General features: G+C 49.0%; 1 protein-coding gene across 1 annotated transcript in view; it reads left to right on the forward strand.

Annotated features, from left to right (window-relative positions):
- The window catches only part of LOC119964165 (cytochrome P450 26B1-like), a 38,238-nt gene extending 17,564 nt beyond the window's left edge, over positions 1 to 20,674 (forward strand). The window contains exons 4-7 of the mRNA XM_038793457.1: positions 6,604 to 6,879; positions 15,614 to 15,763; positions 16,371 to 16,652; positions 19,579 to 20,674. Of these exons, the coding sequence (XP_038649385.1) occupies positions 6,604 to 6,879; positions 15,614 to 15,763; positions 16,371 to 16,652; positions 19,579 to 19,935 (1,065 nt within the window). The 3' untranslated portion in view covers positions 19,936 to 20,674. The remainder of the gene's footprint in view (positions 1 to 6,603; positions 6,880 to 15,613; positions 15,764 to 16,370; positions 16,653 to 19,578) is intronic.
- Positions 20,675 to 20,906: the final 232 nt, after the last annotated feature.

The raw sequence follows: 20,906 nt of genomic DNA on the forward strand, positions 1-20,906 counted from the left end.
GGGTGAGGACGGAATCAGGGATATCACTACTTCGAACAGACCGCTCACACACTCATTCTCCCAGCCACACAAGGGGCAAGGGAAGGGGGGGGGGGGGGGGCAGGCAAGAGGGGGGCAGACAAGGGAATGAAGTAAGGTAGCGGGGAAAGGAAAGGGGAGAATGTACATGCAGAAGTGCTCAGAGGGGGGATGGAGAGATAGTTGCAGGGTGGGAAGGATAGAATGCTAGTTACACAGGTCACACATGGAGATGGATGAAAGAGGAAGGTGGCCATCTTGGACTGCCCAAGAACAAGGAAGGTCTGGGCATGCAGGGGCATGTCCATGAGGTAAGTATGGCTGACCCAAGAGGAGGGGGGAACAGAACTGCCCACCCCCTGCCCAAGTCAGGATTGTCACCTGGAATGTGAGGGGACTGAATGGACCAGTGAAAAATTCTAGAGTCTTCGCCCATCTAATAAACGCCTGAGGACTGACATAGTCTTTCTCCAAGGGACCCACTTAAGAGAGAAGGACCAACTGACGGTAAAGAAATGCTGGGTGGGACAGGCATACCAGTCACATGAGTGAGGGCAGTGGCCATACTGTTCAACAAAAGTATAGCCCCTACAGTGGCAAACATGGTGATTGACGCGGGGGGGGGGGCGGTACATCATGGTCAGCGGGCTCCTGGAAGGGGCCCCGGTGGTATTAGTCAACATAAGCCCCTAACTGGGATGATACCGAGTTCATTAAAAGGACCATGGCAGAGATCCTCGACATTGACTCCCACCGACTGATCATGGGGGGGAGGGATAACTGCGTATAGGATCCAAAAGCAGATAGATTCATCCCCCGATCAGAGGCTAAATTAGGGAGGGCGAGGGAACTAACCACCTTCATGGAGCAAATGATGGGTTGGACCCATGGAGGTTCAAGGAGTTTTCTTCTTCTCCCATGTCCACAAAGCTGACTTCCATGTAGACTTCTTCATCGTGTGAAAGTCAGTGCTTCCAGTGGTAGTAGGAATGGAATACTCCATAATAGTAAACTCAGACCATGCACCACACAACATGGATGTGAGGTTGGAGACAGGCTGGGCCCAGAGCCCCCCATGGAGGCTGGACATAGCCCTCCTCGCTGACAATACATTCTGCGAAAGAATTACACCAATAATCAATAGGTACATAACCTGCAATCAGAATGGGAAAGTCTCACCCTCCACATTCTAGGAGGCAGTGAAGGCAGTGATCAGGGGGAAAATTTTAGTATATAGGGCACTCAGGGACAGGAAGGATAGGGCAACCAAACAGCAGCTGATCAACTCCATATTGGAAGTGGACCGGAGGTATTCCACGGCCCCGAGGCTGTGTGGAGAGGAAAGAATTACAGATGGAATTCAACCTGCTCTCCACTGGGAAAGCAGTGAACCAGCTCCACCAGGCATGGGAGACCATTTATGAACACGGGGACAAAGCCAGCCATCTGCTGGCACACCTGTCGAGGAGACAGGCAGCCACAAGAGAGATAGCACAGGTTAAGGATATAGATGGTGGGGTGATCATGGCTACAGAGGAGCCTTCATGACCTTCTACCGGTGATTGTACACCTCCAAGCCCCCGGAGGGAGATATGAGGATGAAGCAGTTCCTGGATGGGCTGGACATCCCGGCTGTGAGGAAGAATTGGAAGCACTGCTAGGTCTACAGGAGGTCACGGAATGCATCAATTCCATGCAGTCGGGGAAGGCATCGGGACTGGATGGGTTTGCTGGTGGACTTTTACACACATTTGCAGTAGCACTGACGCTCCATCTGATGGAGATGTTCAGCGACTCGCTGTTGAGGGGACCCTGATGCCCACGCTGGCAGAGGCCTCAATCTCACTGATCCCAAAGAAAGACAAAGATCTGGCGGAGTGTGGGTCCCACAGACTCATCTCATTCCTGAACACTGACACCAACGTCCTGGTGAAAGCTCTGGCGGGGCAACTGGAGAGTTGCTTGCCAGAAGTAATCACGGAAGATCAGACTGGGTTTGTCAAGGGTAGACAGTTAACGGCGAACTAAACATGGTCATGTCCCCACCGGGGGGGGGGAGACATCAGAAGTGATCATCTCCCTGGACGCGAAGAAGGCATTTGAGTAGAATGGAAGTACCTCATGAAGATACTGGAACAGTTTGAGTTTGGGCCAGGGTTCACCTCGTGGGTGAAACTGTTGTGCAGTGCTCCCATGGCGAGTGTACAGACGAACACCACCAACTTTGACTATCTTCAGCTGCACAGAGGCACCAGGCAGGGTAGCCGGTTGTCCCCACTGCTGTTCACTCTGACAATTGTGTCACTGGCCGTCGCTCTTAAATCAGCGAAGGGGTATAGAGGCATTCAGAGGGGATACAAGGGGCACAGCGTCTCTCTCTATGCGGATGACCTGATCCTCTACGTTTCGAACCCACTAGCCAGTATGGGTAAGATAATGGAACTGCTGAAGGAGTTCGGAATCCTCTCGGGATACAAACTTAATCTGAGCAAGAGCAAAGTCTTCCCTGTGAACCCCCAGTGGGGAAAAGCAGAGTTGGGAATGCTGCCGTTCAAACTGGCCCAAACTAAGTTCCGATGCCTGGGGGTCCAGATAGCCCACACCTGGCCACAACTCCACAAGTGGAACCTGTCCAACCTAGTGGAGGAGGTGAAAAGGGTCCTGCAGAGGTGGAACTCTCTCCCACTTTCCTTGGCGGGAAGAATGCAGACAATAAAAATTAACATGCTCCCAATGTTCCTCGTCATATTCAGATCACTCCCAATCTTTATCCCTAAAATCCTTCTTCACCAAGGTGGACAAGCTAATTACAGCTTTCATGTGAACTGGAAAGTACCTCAGGATCCGCAAAACCGTCCTACAGAGAGGGCGGCACAGGGCAGGCCTGATACTATCGAACCTCCTACTCTACCACTGGGCAGCAACTATAGAAAGAGTGAGGAAGTGGCTGGGAGAGGGGGCCATGATCAATTGCCCTTAGGTTAGGTTTGTTACTGGTTTATGGGGATAGGGTGGAAGTGTGGTCTTAAGTGGGGTGCTCTTTCCAAGAGCCAGTGCAGACTCGAAGGGCTGAATGGCCTCCTTCTGCATTGTAAATTCTATGATTATGAAAAGAGCTGGAAGCAGAATGGGTGTGGATGAAGAAGGCCTCCTGTATTGGAACGTCTCTGCGGGCACTGGCAACCACCCCACTTCCATTCACCCCAACCAAGTAATCAGTGGGCCCGGTAGTGGTAACTACACCAAGAACCTGGAACCAGTTCAGACACCACTATGTCTGTTGCAGCCACCATCTCCAAAAACCATAGATTCATTCCAGCAAAAATAGATGCCACTTACATAACATGGTGAAAGGACAATGGGGTGCTGACAGTGAGGGACCTCTACATAGACAGTAGAGCAGAGACTCTGGGGGAACTAACAGAGAAGCTCCAGTTCTCGAAAGGGAACAAATCCGATACTTGCAATTACGAGACTTCCTCCTCAAAGAGGCCACAACGTTCCCCCAACTACCCAAACACACCCTACTGGACAGACTGTTAGTGCAGGACGAATTAAGGGGCGGTAAATGCACAGACATATATGGACAGCTGTAAGAGGAGGTAAGGGCCCCACTAGTGGAGACAATAAAAAGATGGGAGGATGAACTGTGCGTTGAGATTGGGGGGCGGGGGCTCTGGAGTGAAGTACTGTACCGAGTGAACGCCACCTTCCTCATGAGCAGGGCTGAGTCTAACGCGGCTAAAGGTGGTGCACCAGGACACGCGTGAGCGGGGTGGAGGACAAGGGCGAACGGTACCAGGGAGGTCCGGCTAACCATTCCCACATGTTCTGGGTCTGTACCAAGCTGAGTGGGTTCTGAACCATCGTCTTCGAGGCCATGTCCAAAGTCACGGGGGTGAGATTGGAGCCATGCCACTTAGTGGCGGTCATCGGGGTGTCAGAGCAGCCAGAACTCCTTGGGTGGAGGGGGGCTGCGCCCTGGCTTCCGCCTCCCTGATTGCCCAGCGGAGACTCCTGCTCGGCTGGAGGTTGGTAGTGTCACCCAAGGACACAGACTGGCTGTCCGACTTAGCGGAATTTCTGCGGCGTGAAAAAAAAAAGTTTGCCATGAGAGGTTCCACGACACGTGGAAGCAGTTCACTAACATCTTCCAAGATGTGTCCATGACCAGCAGCTAAGGGAGGAGCGAGGGAATTGGGGGGGAGGGGGGGGGGCTAGGGGGGGAGGGGCGAACAACCAGAGGAGAGGTGGGGAGGGGCTAACATTCATAATTCAGGGGAAACAAAATGTTTGCACTATATCAGGGGCGTGGGTGCCCGCAAACAGAACTACAGCAACACCCCCCTAAAAGAGGGTGAATCCTCCTGGCCAGACTCTACCACCTTTGGTTTTCTTCATCCTGTGGGGCTGTATGCTGGGACCAGCCGCCCTGCTCAGGTCACACAGACTACAGTGGTCACCACACCTGCCACAATGATGAAAATTGTTCACATTGCCACTATGGCTACTACAAGTTGGTCTGATTTATTATTGTCACATGTATTTATAGTGAAAAGTATTGTTTCTTGCATGCTATACAGACAACACATGCAAGAAACATGCTCATAACATTTCTTGTATGTTCAGTTCAAGGATGTACTTTATTGATACCTGTTATTTTTGCAGATACAATTGTGCACTCCAGTTATGTGTTTGATATGTTTGTTTGTCATAAATGAAAATGTTCAATATAAAAATATATTTTGAAAAACCATGCTCGTCGACAGCTTTTTAAACCCTCCAGTCAATCTAAAAAATGTATCGATGAAAGTGGGCATAGAATCCTGCAGCTCACACTGAAAACGTTTGTCTGCAAAAGCAGATTTATACATTGTACTGGAATGATTTCCTCACCGAGAATCAAGGTGTTTTGTTTGTATGTTGTTAATTGCTTTTGCAGAGGTTGCACCAGACGATTGGGCGTCACCTTGTGCAAGGTGAGATACCCTTTATCCATAAGGTTCATGCATATCGAACCATTGTAAAATACATCTGGGGGGCACAATAGCGCAGTTGTTAGCACTGCTGCCTCACGGCGCCAAGGACCCGGGTTCGATCCCGGCCCCAAGCCACTGTCCTTGTCTGCGTGGGTCTCACCCCTGCGCTGATGCGCAGGGTAGGTGGATTGACCATGCTAAATTTCCCCTCAATTGGAAAAAAAAAGGAATTGGGTACTCTAAATTTAAACATAAAAGAAAAAAAGTTCAATATATTTGGTGGTACTTGAGAATGGCGTATTCACCATGAAAGTTGTGGATTATTTTTTTCTTCTCCAGTCAAGCAGTTGTTGTTCAACAGAATATTTACTTACGGGGGAATGCAGAATGAATAAATAATTACTAATGTGAAAATTTTGAGTTCTGCAATATTTATTATTTTAAAATCTGATCTATAAGGTGCACCTTCCCATCTCCTACTTCCTGGTGAAAAGCATAGGATTTGTTCCCAATTTACATAGATGATTTGGAGTTGGGGACCAAGTGCAATGTGTCCAAGTTTGCAGACGACACTAAGATAAGTGGTAAAGCAAAAGGTGTAGATGATACTGGAAGTCTGCAGAGGGATTTGGATAGGTTAAGTGAATGGACTAGGGTCTGACAGATGGAATACAATGTTGACAAATGTGGTAGGAATAACAGCAAAAGGGATTATTATTTAAATGATAAAATGTTAAAACATGCTGCTGTGCAGAGAGACCTGGGTGTGCTAATGCATGAGTCGCAAAAAGTTGGTTTACAGGTGCAACAGGTGATTAAGAAGGCAATTGTAATTTTGTCCTTCATTGATAGAGGGATGGAGTTTAAGACTACGGAGGTTATGCTGCAATTGTATAAGGTGTTCGTGACGCCACACCTGGAGTATTATGTTCAGTTTTGGTCTCCTTACCTGAGAAAAGACGTATTGGCACTGGAGGGTGTGCAGAGGAGATTCATTAGGTTAATCCCAGAGCTGAAGGGGTTGGATTACGAGGAGAGGTTGAGTAGACTGGGACTGTACTCGTTGGAATTTAGAAGGATGAGGGGGGATCTTATAGAAACATATAAAATTCTGAAGGGAATAGATAGGATAGATGCGGGCAGGTTGTTTCCACTGGCGGGTGAAAGCAGAGCTAGGGGGCATAGCCTCAAAATAAGGGGAAGTAGGTTTAGGACTGAGTTTAGGAGGAACTTCTTCACCCAAAGGGTTGTGAATCTGTGGAATTCCCTGCCCAGTGAAGCAGTTGAGTCTCCTTCATTAAATGTTTTTAAGATAGAGATAGATAATGTTTTGAAGAATAAAGGAATTAAGGGTTATGGTGTTCGGGCTGGAAAGTGGAGCCAAGTCCACAAAAGATCAGCCATGATCTCATTGAATGGTGGAGCAGGCCCGAGGGGCCAGATGGCCTACTCCTGCTCCTAGTTCTTATGATTTATACAATCTTGGTGACTGTAGAAAATGGAGCAACTTATGCATCAGATTTTTCAGTAATTGCTGGACTCCAGTCTGCTGAGTGTTCCTCAATCCAGATCATGTCCCTTCAACATCATTTCTGTTCCTTGACAGGTCTATGCAAAAATGTTCAGCCATTCTGCCTTGGAGAGTTACATACCACGGATCAAGCAGGTGGTGGCAGAGACAGTGAGAGACTGGTGTGCCAGGGAAGGCCCTGTCATGGTGTACTCAGAGAGTAAGAAGCTCACGTTCCGAATCGCTGTATCAGTCCTGCTGGGATCCTTGCCGAGCAAGGAGGAGCTGACCAACCTGTTCACCGTCTTTGAGCAACTTACTCAAAATCTTTTCTCGTTGCCCTTGGATGTCCCAGGCAGTGGCTACAGAAAGGTAATCCCTGCCGTCCGCCACACTCTCTACTGAATTGGGGAATGGTGCTGGGGGCCTTGTAGATACTGATTAAACTTCACCTGGTTCTTACGGTAATGACAACTGTAAAAAAACATTCAGTACTAGGTTAATATTTGAGCACAGCTTCAGGGTACGTTGTTCTCCAAAGATCCAATGAGCTTTTATTTCATTTCTCCTTACAGGGAAATATTTAGACTTACTTGGCATCTCCTCTGATGGTGAGACTGAGAGCTGGTAGTTGAATTATGTGTTCTATCCCTTCATGGTATAGTCTGTTGGAACAATAACTCACTTTTGCACAGGTCAATTGTCATCGCTCTGCATTGGCAAATGCTAATTTTCCTACACCAAATTGAGAATTCCAATCCATGGACAGACTGGGAAATTCAAGAGGCGGGATTCTCCGACCTCCCCCCGCCGGGTCGGAGAATTGCCGGGGGTCGGAGTAAATCCCGCCTCCGCCGGCTGCCGAATTTTCCGGCCCCCAAAAAATCACACTGACGCGAACCGCGCCGCCCACCTCGGAGAATGGCGAGGACCGGCGCAACGCTATGGGCCCCGGGGCTGCCTGAATTTTCCCGGCCGGATCACGGGTCACGTCGGCATAAATTAAGCCACCTATTTAACAGCGTCAACCAGTTGTACCAGGACCTCACGGACCGGGCATGCAGGAGGAGACTCCAGATGGGCCCGGAAACCGTGGCACACATCTGTCACCTGATGGTACACTTGGCACCGCGTGGCACTGTGGGAGGACACCCTCACCCCGTGGCCGTCAAGGTTACGGTGGCCCTGAACTTTTATGCATTCCAGGCGCCGAGTGGGGACCTGTCTTGCATCCCACAAGCATCGGTGCACCGGTGCACCCAGGCAGTGACAGATGCCCTATATGCCAGTGCAGACTGCTACATCCAGTTCCCTATGGACGGGGCCAGCCAGGATGCCTGGGCAGCGGACTTCGGTGCTGTGAACAGGATGCCCATGGCCCAGAGGGCGATCGATGAGATGCATGTCACTGTGCAGCCACCTGCAGATAACAGGGCCGTGTTCACATATAGGAAGGGGACCTATTCCATGAACGTTCAGGTGATCCTGCACATCTGCGCCTGGTACCCGGGCAGTGTACATGACTCATTCGTATTGGTGCAATCTTTCATCCCCACCATGTTCAAGGGACCCTTGCGGTTTTGCCCTGGGTGCCACGCATGACCAGAACCACCCCCTGCTCCTGGATACGGGTGGACTCCCGCAAGCCAGCCGTCACCCCCTTCGATCGTCCCTTGGTCTATGGGTGGGTGTGGTAACTCCAGGAACCCGGGATAGCAGGTGGTTGCTTGCGCCGGGAAGCCCTCCGACCGCTGGGCCCCTCGGCTGCTCCTGCCTCCACCTGCTGTACCGGGACGGCTGTGCTGTGCGCACCAGTTAGTGTACCAGATGCCTCATCGCTAAAGTGCCCAACCGAGGTGAGTGTCTCTGCGATGGTGGAGGGTGTTGGAGACAGCAGTGGCATAGTGTCATGCTCCTCATCCAACCGTCCACGGTCCCCTGGAGTGATGCTTCTTGTCTCTCCGTCCCCTGTGTGTCAGTGTCTGAGTGTCAGTGTCCTGTGCGTTGGTGTCCTGTGCGTCCGTGTCCTGTGCGTCAGTGTCCTGTCAGTGTCCTGTGCGTCAGTGTCCTGAGTGTCCGTGTCCTGTGCGTCAGTGTCCTGAGTGTCCGTGTCCTGTGGGTCAGTGTCCTGAGTGTCCGTGTCCTGTGGGTCAGTGTCCTGTGCGTCCGTGTCCTGTGCGTCCGTGTCCTGTGCGTCAGTGTCCTGTGCGTCAGTGTCCTGTGCGTCCGTGTCCTGTGCGTCCGTGTCCTGTGCGTCAGTGTCCTGAGTGTCAGTGTCCTGTGCGTCCGTGTCCTGTGCGTCCGCGTCCTGTGCGTCAGTGTCCTGTGCGTCAGTGTGCTGTGCGTCAGTGTCCTGAGTGTCAGTGTCCTGTGCGTCCGTGTCCTGTGCGTCAGTGTCCTGAGTGTCAGTGTCCTGAGTGTCAGTGTCCTGAGTGTCAGTGTCCTGAGTGTCAGTGTCTTGAGTGTCAGTGTCCTGAGTGTCAGTGTCCTGAGTGTCAGTGTCCTGTGCGTCCGTGTCCTGTGCGTCAGTGTCCTGTGCGTCAGTGTCCTGAGTGTCAGTGTCCTGAGTGTCAGTGTCCTGAGTGTCAGTGTCCTGTGCGTCAATGTCCTGAGTGTCAGTGTCCTGAGTGTCAGTGTCCTGTGCGTCAGTGTCCTGTGCGTCAGTGTCCTGTGCGTCAGTGTCCTGAGTGTCAGTGTCCTGTGCGTCCGTGTCCTGTGCGTCCGTGTCCTGTGCGTCCGTGTCCTGTGCGTCAGTGTCCTGAGTGTCAGTGTCCTGTGCGTCCGTGTCCTGTGCGTCAGTGTGCTGTGCGTCAGTGTCCTGAGTGTCAGTGTCTTGTGCGTCCGTGTCCTGTGCGTCAGTGTCCTGAGTGTCAGTGTCCTGAGTGTCAGTGTCCTGAGTGTCAGTGTCCTGAGTGTCAGTGTCTTGTGCGTCAGTGTCCTGTGCGTCAGTGTCCTGTGCGTCAGTGTCCTGTGCGTCAGTGTCCTGAGTGTCAAGTCTTGAGTGTCAGTGTCTTGAGTGTCAGTGTCCTGAGTGTCAGTGTCCTGAGTGTCAGTGTCCTGAGTGTCAGTGTCTTGTGCGTCAGTGTCCTGAGTGTCAGTGTCCTGAGTGTCAGTGTCCTGAGTGTCAGTGTCCTGAGTGTCAGTGTCTTGTGCGTCAGTGTCCTGTGCATCCTGGGTAGGTGTGTCCTGGGTCAGTGTGTCCTGGGTAGGTGTGTCCTGGGTCGGTGTATCCTGGGTCGGTGTGTCCTGGGTCGGTGTGTCCTGGGTAGGTGTGTCCTGGGTCGGTGTATCCTGGGTCGGTGTGTCCTGGGTAGGTGTGTCCTGGGTAGGTGTGTCCTGGGTCGGTGTGTCCTGGGTAGGTGTGTCCTGGGTCGTTGTGTCCTGGGTCGGTGTGTCCTGGGTAGGTGTGTCCTGGGTAGGTGTGTCCTGGGTCGGTGTGTCCTGGGTAGGTGTGTCCTGGGTCGGTGTATCCTGGGTCGGTGTGTCCTGGGTCGGTGTGTCCTGGGTAGGTGTGTCCTGGGTAGGTGTGTCCTGGGTAGGTGTGTCCTGGGTAAGGGTGTCCTGGGTCGGCTGTGATGGGGGCCTGTTCCTGTGGCTGCCCCCATTCGCCGCTAGGTCTGACCCGCCGGCATCGCCGCACTCGTACAAGATGGGGGCGTCGTCTCCCTGGTGCTCCAGGTCAGTCCTTGGCTCGTTGCTGCCCTGGATCATCCTGGGAACATCGTATGCCTGATGGGCTGGGTCTGTCCCTGGCTCGTGGCCACCCTGGATCATCCTGGGGACGGTCGGCATTCGCGGGGACTGGTGCCTCGACGTTTGGTCCTGCAAAACACAATACAGCAGCATGGTTAGACACACAGACATGGATCTGGGGCAAGGGGGATGTTGGGGATATGGGGGAAGGGGCTATGGGGGAAGGAGGATAAGGCGATATGGGGGATATGGCGGAAGGAGGATATGGGAGAAGGGGGATATAAGGGAAAAGGGATATGGGGTTATGAGGAAGGGGGATATGGGGAAGAGGGGTATGGGGATATGGGGGATATGGGGGAAGGGGGATATGGGGTGAAGGAGATATGGGGGATATAGGGGAAGGGTGATATTGGGGATATGGGGAAGTGGGATATGGGGATATGGGGAAGGGGATATGGGAAGGGGTATATGGGGGAAGGGGGATATGGGGGAAGGGGGTCTGGGGGATAAGGGGGATATGGGGAAGGGGATATGGGATATGGGAGGGGGTATATGGGGGAAGGGGGATATGGGGGGAGGGGGTCTGGGGGATATGGGGGAAGGGGGATATGGGGATATAGGGGATATCAGGGATATGGGGAAGGGGATGTGGGGAAAGGGGAAAAGGGGGGCAGGCCGTTGGGGGTCTCACTTGGTGATGCGCCCCCGACCTCTACATATGCAACCTCCCGGTCTTCGGGTCCACCTGCGAGTTCCAGGGCCCTCTCCTCATGGATGGTGAATGGTCGCAGTTCAGATGGACCTCTCTGGTCCTCTCACGCTCCCAGATGTTGTGTGCACGCTTCTCCTGTGGGGGGTGCGTGGGTGGCAGGGATAAAGGGCAACAGTGTTAGGCTGACATATACATGTGGACCAGCAGCTTTGTGTATATTGGCAGAGGTTCACAACCCATCCTGCCACTGCAACCTGCATGGGTGGGTGCAGCCATGTCGGTTTCGCCTCAGGTTGTGCCGCACATCAGAGGTGGGGTGGGGGGGGGGGGGGGTACTCACCCTGGCTGCCCTGACTAGGTCATTGACCTTCTTGTGGCAATGGATGCCTATCCTTGCTGTTACATAGTCTATTCTCCACATTGCCAGCAAATGCCAATGTTGTAGCTGCACTGGAACAGCCTGGCTAGGGGCACGGCACGTTCTGGAGCGCAAGTCTTCAGTCCAATTTTTTTGACAAAGAGTCATCCAGACTCAAAATGTCAGCTCTGTCCTCTCTCCACAGATGCTGTTAGGCCTGCTGAGATTGTCCAGTATCTTCTGTTTTTGTTTCAGATTCCAGCATCCACAGTAATTGGCTTTTATCTTCAGTACTATTACTGGAATGTTGACAGGGCCCATTGCCTTTGCAATATCCTTTCAGCTGTTACTTGATATCACTTGGAGCGAATAATGTTCGGCATAATGATTGGCATGTGTGATGCTGGGGGTCTCGGGAGAAGACCGAGGTGGATATGGCTGAAGATTGTTGCAAACTTTTGCAACTCATGCTTCCCAGTTGTCAGTGTCAATATCCAACATTTTCATTTCTCATTTGCAGGTGTCCTTGTAATGGAAGTGTTTCTATTGTTACAACACCCTGAGCTAGTGCACATTCAATTCCACCCCAACAGGCCCCAGAGTCCCAACACAAGTTAATTAACCAATAATGTATTTATAGTTTCTGAAATCTTTGACCCTTTACTGCTCCAATTACTTACAGGTACCAGATTTGTAAGTAAAACACAATTGTTTATTTATAACAATAGAGATTAGACATGCAATAACCACAATGGCATAATGGCCAGCTTATTTACTACTCCCCCTTTTTACCGACCCACCCTCTACCAAAACACATAAGACATACACATGCAGAGGGACGGAGAGGGGAAAAGTAAAGGAGGATTAATGCGAGATTGAAGATGCGTATCCTTGCTTCGGATGTTAAAGTTGTTCTCCAGCTGACTGTCCTTCCAGGACGAGGAGTGTTGATGGCAAACAGGGATACTCTGGCTGGAACCTTCAAGCAAGCCTCTCAGGCTGTGGGATCCCGTCTCAGATGGTGGGATCCCCTCTGGGGAGTCACGTTAACTTGTATTAACCAGGGCCTTCACTCAGAAGATCCACCTCAGGTCTGTTTAATTCTGACTTGCTTCTACATACCAGCCTCACTGAGATCAGACTGGAGTTCTCCACACGAGATTGCAAGAAGGATTTTTTAAAAACACTGACCTGGATCATCTAGTGGCTGATTGGATCCTTAAGATTATTTGTCTCCTCTCAAAGCCAGCTCTCAGCTTGGATTTTAATCTTATTTGGTCTCCCTAGAAAATCTATCAGCTCGGCTGGGGAGAAAACAGAGCCCCCACTAAGGTTTGAGAGAGGGTTACCCTCTGATAGAGTAGGCTTCAAAAGAGCTTACCTCAGCTCTTCAAAACCGGCATTGTGGTGATCCCAAGTAAAATGGGAGAAGCCAAAAGAAGATAAGGACATATAATTCAAGTAGATGAATAACAAATTTCAAAAAGGATTAACATTCTTCACTCCTAACACTTTTGTCTTAAAATCTAAGATGGTGGGTTCCCATCACATAGTTGAAATCAAATCTCGTTGAGCCTGTTTTATAGGCCAAAAAGGGCACAAGATTTGACTTTTGGGGTCCTGCGCCCCAAGAACACCTTGTCTCACCTTACATGCCAATGAGGAACTGAGAAACAGTTTTACGACCGCTCTGCCAAATTAGGCTGCCCTGAGCTGAGTGGGAGTTGGGTGTGGTTGAGACAATGGCCACCACCAATAAGTAAAGCTTAGGCACTTGAGGAAGCCAGCGGTCAGAGAACAGAGATTTATTTAACTGTATACAATATTCTGCTCAAGCAGCAACTCACTCCCAGTACAGCTGTAATAATAAGGAGAAATAACCACAGCTGGCCCTGCTTTGGCTGGCTTTTATGTTCGTTTGTAATAAGCTCCAACTGGGTGCTCTTCGCCTCCTATCTGGGAATCTCGCACCCCACGAGTCCTACTGGAAGATTAGCAATTGTTTCCCCATGGTCCTCGTGGGAGTTATAACAGTAAGCACAATCGTCTAGGTTCCCTGCTCACTGTCTTCCTCGCCCCCAAAATCTACCTGAGGCCTACTGCCGGTGAGGTCATTGGCCTAAAATTGGACTCTCATTTGGACAAGCAGTCTCTAGGAGAGAGACTGGTGCCAGCAGCCCACCACAAATATGACGATGAAGTCCGAGAACCAGCTTGCACCATCCTTCGGCCAACGCCTTCCCAAAATAATCCCTGCAATCATTTGGCACCTCAGAACTGGATGAAACTACTTTCTGATCTAGACTGACATCTCAGTGCAGTTCGAGAGGGAGTGCTGCACTCTTTCATTTCAGGCATTATACTGAGGTCTTTTCTGCTTTCCCAAGAAGAACCCAACAGATTTCATCTACTGTTTATCAATGAGCAGGGATGATTTCCCTGCATCCGGGACAATATTTATCTCTCAACCACCAAATAAAATGAATTCCGCCAATAAATACACTTCAAAGTATATCTGACAACTCCATTGTATCAGATAGAACACTCTGGTGTCACACGGCATTGAAAGTAATCAGGAAAATCCCATTATTTTTACACTGCTGTAAAATGGGTTTGCTTTGTCAGTGAACGTAATGATAGCATTAATTATGTGTCAGTTATGCTTCAGTTGTAACAGTCAGTAGATTGTTTTCAAGCATCACTACAGCACAAAGTCTAGGCTGATTCAGTGAAATACTGAGGAATCGAAGCACTGACGTGACCATAAAAGATCCCACAATATTATTGAATAAGAACAGAGGAGACATCCCTAATATCCTGGTCAATATTTATCCCCCTTCCAACACCATTAAAACAGATCACATGAAAATGAAAATCGCTTATTGTCACGAGTAGGCTTCAATGAAGTTACTGTGAAAAGGCCCTAGTCGCCACATTCCGCCGCCTGTCCGGGGAGGCTGGTACGGGAATCGAACCGTGCTGCTGGCCTGCCTTGGTCTGCTTTAAAAGCCAGCGATTTAGCCGAGTGAGCTAAACCAGCCCCTACATTGCTGTTTGTGGGAGCTTGCTGTACTCAAATTAGCTCCTGAAGTTCCTATAATACAACAGCGGCTACACAGGCTGACAAGCATTGTGAATGGCACAATATAAATGCAAGTCTATCAATTGTTTATTTATTGTTGCTGAAATATTGTACCCTTTGTTCAAAATTCCTTTCTCTCTTATAGTTCAGACAGTGAAACCAAGCTGAGACATCAACACGAGTCCGCATTGCCCTTACTGACAGAAAGAAGAGGGGCAAGGGTCTCTTTCTTTTACTTTCTTTGACAGCACCAACCACCTCCAAAATCCGCAACCTCTAGAACATAGAACAGTACAGCACAGAACAGGCCCTTCAGCCCTCGATGTTGTGCCGAGCAATGATCACCCCACTTAAACCCACATACCCCTAACCCCTAACCCAACAATCCCCCCATTAACCTTTACACTACGGGCAATTTAGCATGGCCAATCCACCTAACCCGCACATCTTTGGACTGTGGGAGGAAACCGGAGCACCCGGAGGAAACCCACGCACACACGGGGAGGACGTGCAGACTCCACACAGACAGTGACCCAGCCGGGAATCGAACCTGGGACCCTGGAGCTGTGAAGCATTGATGCTAACCACCATGCTACCGTGAGGTCTCTAGTAGTTAGAAGAAGGGCAGCAGGTGCATGGGAACACCCTCAGCCTGCAGGTTCCCCACCAAGTCACTCACTAACCTAATCTGGAAATGTATCGCCGTTCCCGCATTGCCACTGGAATCCTGAATGGCCCTCCCGAGCAGCACTGTGGCTGTACCTACACCACAAGGCCTGCAGGGGGTCAAGAAGGCAGCTCACCACCACCTTCTCGAGGACAATTAGGGATGGACAATAAATGCTGCCAGCCACGCCCACATCCTGTAGCTGGATCTATGAATAAAAAAATATAATTCCAAAAAGCAAAGCCTCTGTTTGATCATTCCGGACACTTCAATGTTGGCTTTGGCAGTCAATGCCTAAGAACATAACAGGCTGCTCAGCTGGAGAATGCGGCTCCCGAGGGCTGTGGAGGATCAGTCATTGAGTATGTTCACGACTGAGATCAATAGATTTCTTCATAGTAAAAACATCAAGGGCACGGGGATAGTGCAAGAAAATGGTGTTGAAGTAGAAGATCAGTCTTGGTCTCAGTGAATGGCGGTGTGGGGCCTGAAGGACTGAATGGCCTATTCCTGTCCCTATTTCTTATGTTCTTATGAAACAGAAAGGATGAGCAGTGAAAATGTGAAAATTCATGAAATGTTGTGTTCCTCCAGGGTGTACAAGCTCGGGACAAGTTGCATGGATACTTTGAAAAGCCCATTGAGGATATGCTTCAGTCTAGTCCTGAATACTCGACTGCCCTTGGCATCCTCATAAAGAGTAGCCAAGAACAAGGGATGAAGATCGGCATGCAGGAACTGAAGGTAGGAATTAATAAACTTACAAGCCAAAGGTCAGGGCCAGCTTTTCTCAGGGGAGTGGAGGAGATTTTCATCCCGTCAATTTCAGGCTTTCCAGCGATGAGAAATAGACCTTTTTGCACCATTTCAGAGTTAGAAGCTCCCAGATCAAGCCTAACTCAGGTATTACACATAAGATAAATGTATCTTCCCTTCTAACTTCAAACAAATTCCCACCCTACCCCTGCTATCCCTTTCAGCCATGTGTGATTTTATAAAAATAAGTCGTACTGAAACCAACACAGTTCAGATTTGACAAAGTTTAATTTATCTGTGAAAATGAGAGGAATTTGAATGATGTGTTCAATGTAGTTTGTGCTCTGGTTTGCTTCCAATAAAGTGAATGGGAAGGATGCAGATCTCGCTCAAACAGCTTGCCTTAACTGCAGCAGTCTAGCGACATCTATTGGCATAATATCAGTGATGTGAACATTTGAAAACAAAATCTCTAATGCATTCCTGCTAAAATAAATGTTTGCAGTAAACATTAAGAACAAAAGCGTTTCTGTTGACGGGTCACAATTTCAAAGGGTGCTCACCTATTGCTGAAAAACAGATTCTTTCATTGCAGGAGGCCATGGTGGAGCTGATGTTTGCTGCCTATGCTACCACTGCCAGTGCCTGCACTTCTCTCATCCTGCAGCTTATGAAGAATCCTGCTGTCCTTGCCAAGTTGAGGATGGATCTCCAGACCAATGGAGTCTGGCCCGAAAGTACCACAGGGGAGAACGTGTCGCGTCTCAGCGATGTCACCCATCTGCAGTACCTGGATGGTGTGGTAAAGGAAGTACTGAGGCTGCTCCCCCCTGTGTCTGGAGGATATCGAGTGGCACTCCAGACCTTCGAGCTGGGCGTAAGTTTGTTTATTTTAAATTTAACCATACTTCCTACTTAACTATGAAACTACATCTGGATACACAAATGCAAGTCATTGTTGTCGATTTAGCACAGATGATTGAAGCTGGAATTCAAGTACACAGTCCATGAAGCAGTCCAGTCCATTTCCAAATACAGCAATATCCAAGCTTGGGCTGACAAGTTGCAAGTAACATTTGTGCTACACAAGTGCCAGGCAATGACCATCCCCAACTAGGGAGAATTAAACCATCGCCCCTTGACATTCAATGACATTAACATTGCTAAATCGCCTATCAACATCCTGAGGTTACCACTGACTAGAAACTGAATGGACTAATCCTATAGATACTGTGGCTACACGAGCATGTTCTGTAGCAAGTAACTCACCATCTGACTCCTCAAAGCCTGCCAATCATCCACAAGTATGATCTATAGGAATATTCTCCCCTTATTTGCTTGAGTGCAGCTCCAACAAAATTCAAGAAGCTCAACACATCTACAACATAGCAGCCCATTCACAAACATTCACTCCCTCCACCACTGACACATAATGGCAGCAGTGTGTCCCATCTACAAGATGCACTGCAGAAACTCACCAAGGCTCCTCAGGCAATACCTTCCAAACCCACGACCACAACAATCAGGAAGAACAAGGGGGAAAGACAGTGAGAATACCAATGCCTGGAAACTTCCCTCCAAGCCCCTCAGAGATAGTGAATTGTGAAAAATGCATTCCGTTTACTTGGGTGAACATAGTAAGATCCTTGTGTGAACTGAACAAAATTTACAAGATAGTGACACCTTGTGGCACCACTCACCATCCTGACTGCAAAATGTATCACCATTCCTTTCCTATGACTGGGTTAAAATGCTGGATCTCCTTCTCTAACAGCACTGTGGATGTTCCTGCACCACATGGTCAGCAGACGTTCAAGAAGGCAACTCACCACCACTTTCTCCAGGGCATTTAGAGATGGGCAACAAATGCTGTGAGGTGTGAGGTATGCACTTTGGCAGGGGTAATAAGACAAGAGAGCACTCAATTAATGGTAGGACACTCGGGAGGTCAAGGGAACAGAGGAATCTCAGGGTCTTGTCCACAGATCCCTGAGGCCGGCAGGGCGGGTTAATAAGGTAATTAAGAAGGCATATGGGACACTTGCCTTTATCAGTAGTGGCATAGACGAGCTTATGTTTGAACTGTACAGGTCATTGGTTAGGCCACAGCTGGAGTACTGTGTTCAGTTCTGGTCAATGCACTATAGGAAGGATGTGATTGCACTGGAGAGGGTGCAGAGGAGAGTCACCGGGATGTTACCTGGGACGGAGCATTTTAGCTATGAAGTGAGGCTAGAAAAGCTCGGGATGCTTTCTTTGGAGCAGCGAAGGCTGAGGGGACCTGACTGAGGCGTATAGGATTATGAGGGGCATGGACAGGGTGGATAGAAAGCCATTGTTCCCCTTAGTCAAAAGTTCAGTAACAAGGGGGCATAATTTTAAGGTGAAAGGCAGGATGTTTTGAGGGGATTTGAGGAAAATACATTCCTTTCAAGGGGGTATTGAGATTATTGTAAGGGAGGGTAGTTGAGGCAGGAAACCTCACAAACTTTAAAAAGTACTTGGATAAGCACTTGTCATAACATTCAAGGCTATGGGCCAAGTGCTGGGAAGTGGGATTAGTGTAGATAAGAGTAGTTTTTTTTGTCAGTGCAAGCTTGATGGGCCAAAGGGCCTCCTCTGTACTGAATGATTCTATGGGAGGGTTTCTCCAGTTGCCGACGTCAAAATTGCATTCGGCGATCCGCCGGAGAATCACTGTTCATGCAAAAATTGGTGGCGGCGCTGCTTTTGCGATGCTCTGCCCCTTCCAAAATGGCTTACTCTAGGAGTATGCCACACGCCGTATCGACGGCCTCAGGACGTTGCCTGAGGTCCTCCCCCCGATGCTCCGCCCCGACTGGCCGAGTTCTCGACGGCGTGGGTCTCTCATGGTATTATTTGTCGGGAACTCAGCATGGTGGCTGCGGACTCAGTCCAGCGGCGTCACAGACGGAGAAAAGCCGATCGGTGAGCAGGGGGGACTTTGGCTGGAGCTTGGGGCACTGTTGGGAGGTGGTCCAGGGGTCGCAAGCTGGCCAAAGGGGGGTATCACTGCAAATGCACGGCCACGGACCCAGCAATTAGTTTTGCGCCGGATTTTCGGTCATAAAAGGCCGGCGTGGATATAGCCTGAACATCGGAGAATCCAACACTACGAGTCTGTGCATGAGGGTGTGTGAGTCTGTGTGTATGTGAGTGAGGGTATGTGTGTGTCTGTGATTGTGTGAGTGAGGGTGTGTGTTACTGTGAATCTGTGTGTGTGAGAGTGTGTGAGCGAATGAATGAGCAAAAAGATTATTATTTTACATAAACAGCAGGTAACCGGACATTATATTGAACCTCAGCTTTGAAAAAATGTCATCCAGACTCAAAACATCAGCTCCCTTATCTCTCCACATGTGTTGTCAGACCTGCGGAGATTGTCCAGATTCCAGCATCCGCAGTAATTTGCTTTTAATTTGTCTTCACCCTATTTTGTTCCGGATAACAGATATTCCCCTTTACTGAACTACACAATAACACTATCCTATTAATGTAACAATTTTCCTATAAGCCTCTCCCAGTTTGCCCACCACACACAACAGCTGGAGAGATTGGCCCTTTTTATCAACTAGACCCATATGTTCACTGGTGGAGGTTTGTGGCTTCGGTCACCTCTGGTTTCAGAGTTACTATTTGATTCAGAATTGTGTGGGTCAATTTTAAAATTCACGTTTTTATGACATAAGGGATTCTGTGGACAAGATAGACATTGCTGAATTTGTGTGTGAGAGAAAGAAATGTTCAAATATATAATCAGGCCAACATTTTGTTTCTGACAGGGTTTCCAGATCCCCAAAGGATGGAGTGTGATGTACAGCATCCAAGACACACATGACACCGCCCCTATATTTCAACATCCCGAAATATTCAATCCAGACAGATTTGCTGAAGATCAAATGAAAGGCAAGGATGCACGCTTTCAGTACCTGCCATTCGGCGGGGGAGTTAGACGCTGCCTTGGCAAAGAGCTCGCCAAGCTCACCCTCAAAATCCTTGCCATCGAGCTGGCCACAATCAGTCATTGGGAACTAGCTACCAAAACTTTCCCCAAGATGCTGATGGTGCCAGTTGTTCACCCAGCTGATGGACTGAAAGTACAGTTTTCTGCTCAACTTTGTAATGAGTGGCACAGCTGAGGTGAGTTGGGAATAGACAAACTCACGATCAAAGTGGAGAAATATTTATCTTATGGTGTGATTGATAATTTATAACCCAATAATATGATACTTAATTCACTGTTACTTTAATGCTTCAATTTGCTATAAACATTTTTCAATTCCAGTCAGACTCACAGATGTTGAATTGATTGATTCAGAGCGCATTATTGATGATCTGCTGCTCATGCAATATTGTGCCATGGATTACACTAATTCATGGAATTAATATGACAAAGTTATTAAACACTTATAATTGTGGGGGAGAAAAAGTTTTTCCTGGGACCCAGTGTCAACATTGAGCACTTCCTGATCAGAAATAGCCCAAGTTAAATGCAGAGTACGCTTTCTTAAGTATGTGTGTTAACACATTCCTAAGAGTACCCAATTGAACTGAGTGATTTATTTTGTCATCGGCCAGCTTCACAAAGTGAAAATGTTAATTTTATACCTAATTATGAGCAGATTTGAGCTGTAGATTTTGAGTCTCACACTTATGAACTGTGTTGAGATATTCCAAATTGATTCCAGGTCAGAGCCTGGCAACCAATTGAGAAAAGCAATCTTTATCTCATTCGGTTAGGTTGGATCCACCATCCTGCCGAACAGTTCATTCTTTTACATGAACTGCTTCATGCCCTCACCATGAGCAATGCAGCATTTGTCTTGATCAGTGGAGTTAATGAGCATAGAACAGTACAGCACAGAACAGGCCATTAGGCCCTCGATGTTGTGCCGAGCATTGTCCCAAAACAAGATCAAGCTATCCCACTCCCGGATTTTCTGGTGTGCTCCATGTGCCTATCCAATAACCGCTTGAAAGTTCCTAAAGTGTCCGACTCCACTATCACAGCAGGCAGTCCATTCCACACCCTTACCACTCTGAGTAAAGAACCTACCTCGGATATCCCTCCTACATCTCCCACCCTGAATCTTATAGTTATGCCCCCTTG

Source organism: Scyliorhinus canicula, chromosome 4, assembly GCF_902713615.1.
Source record: "Scyliorhinus canicula chromosome 4, sScyCan1.1, whole genome shotgun sequence".
Taxonomy (NCBI): Eukaryota; Metazoa; Chordata; class Chondrichthyes; order Carcharhiniformes; family Scyliorhinidae; genus Scyliorhinus; species Scyliorhinus canicula.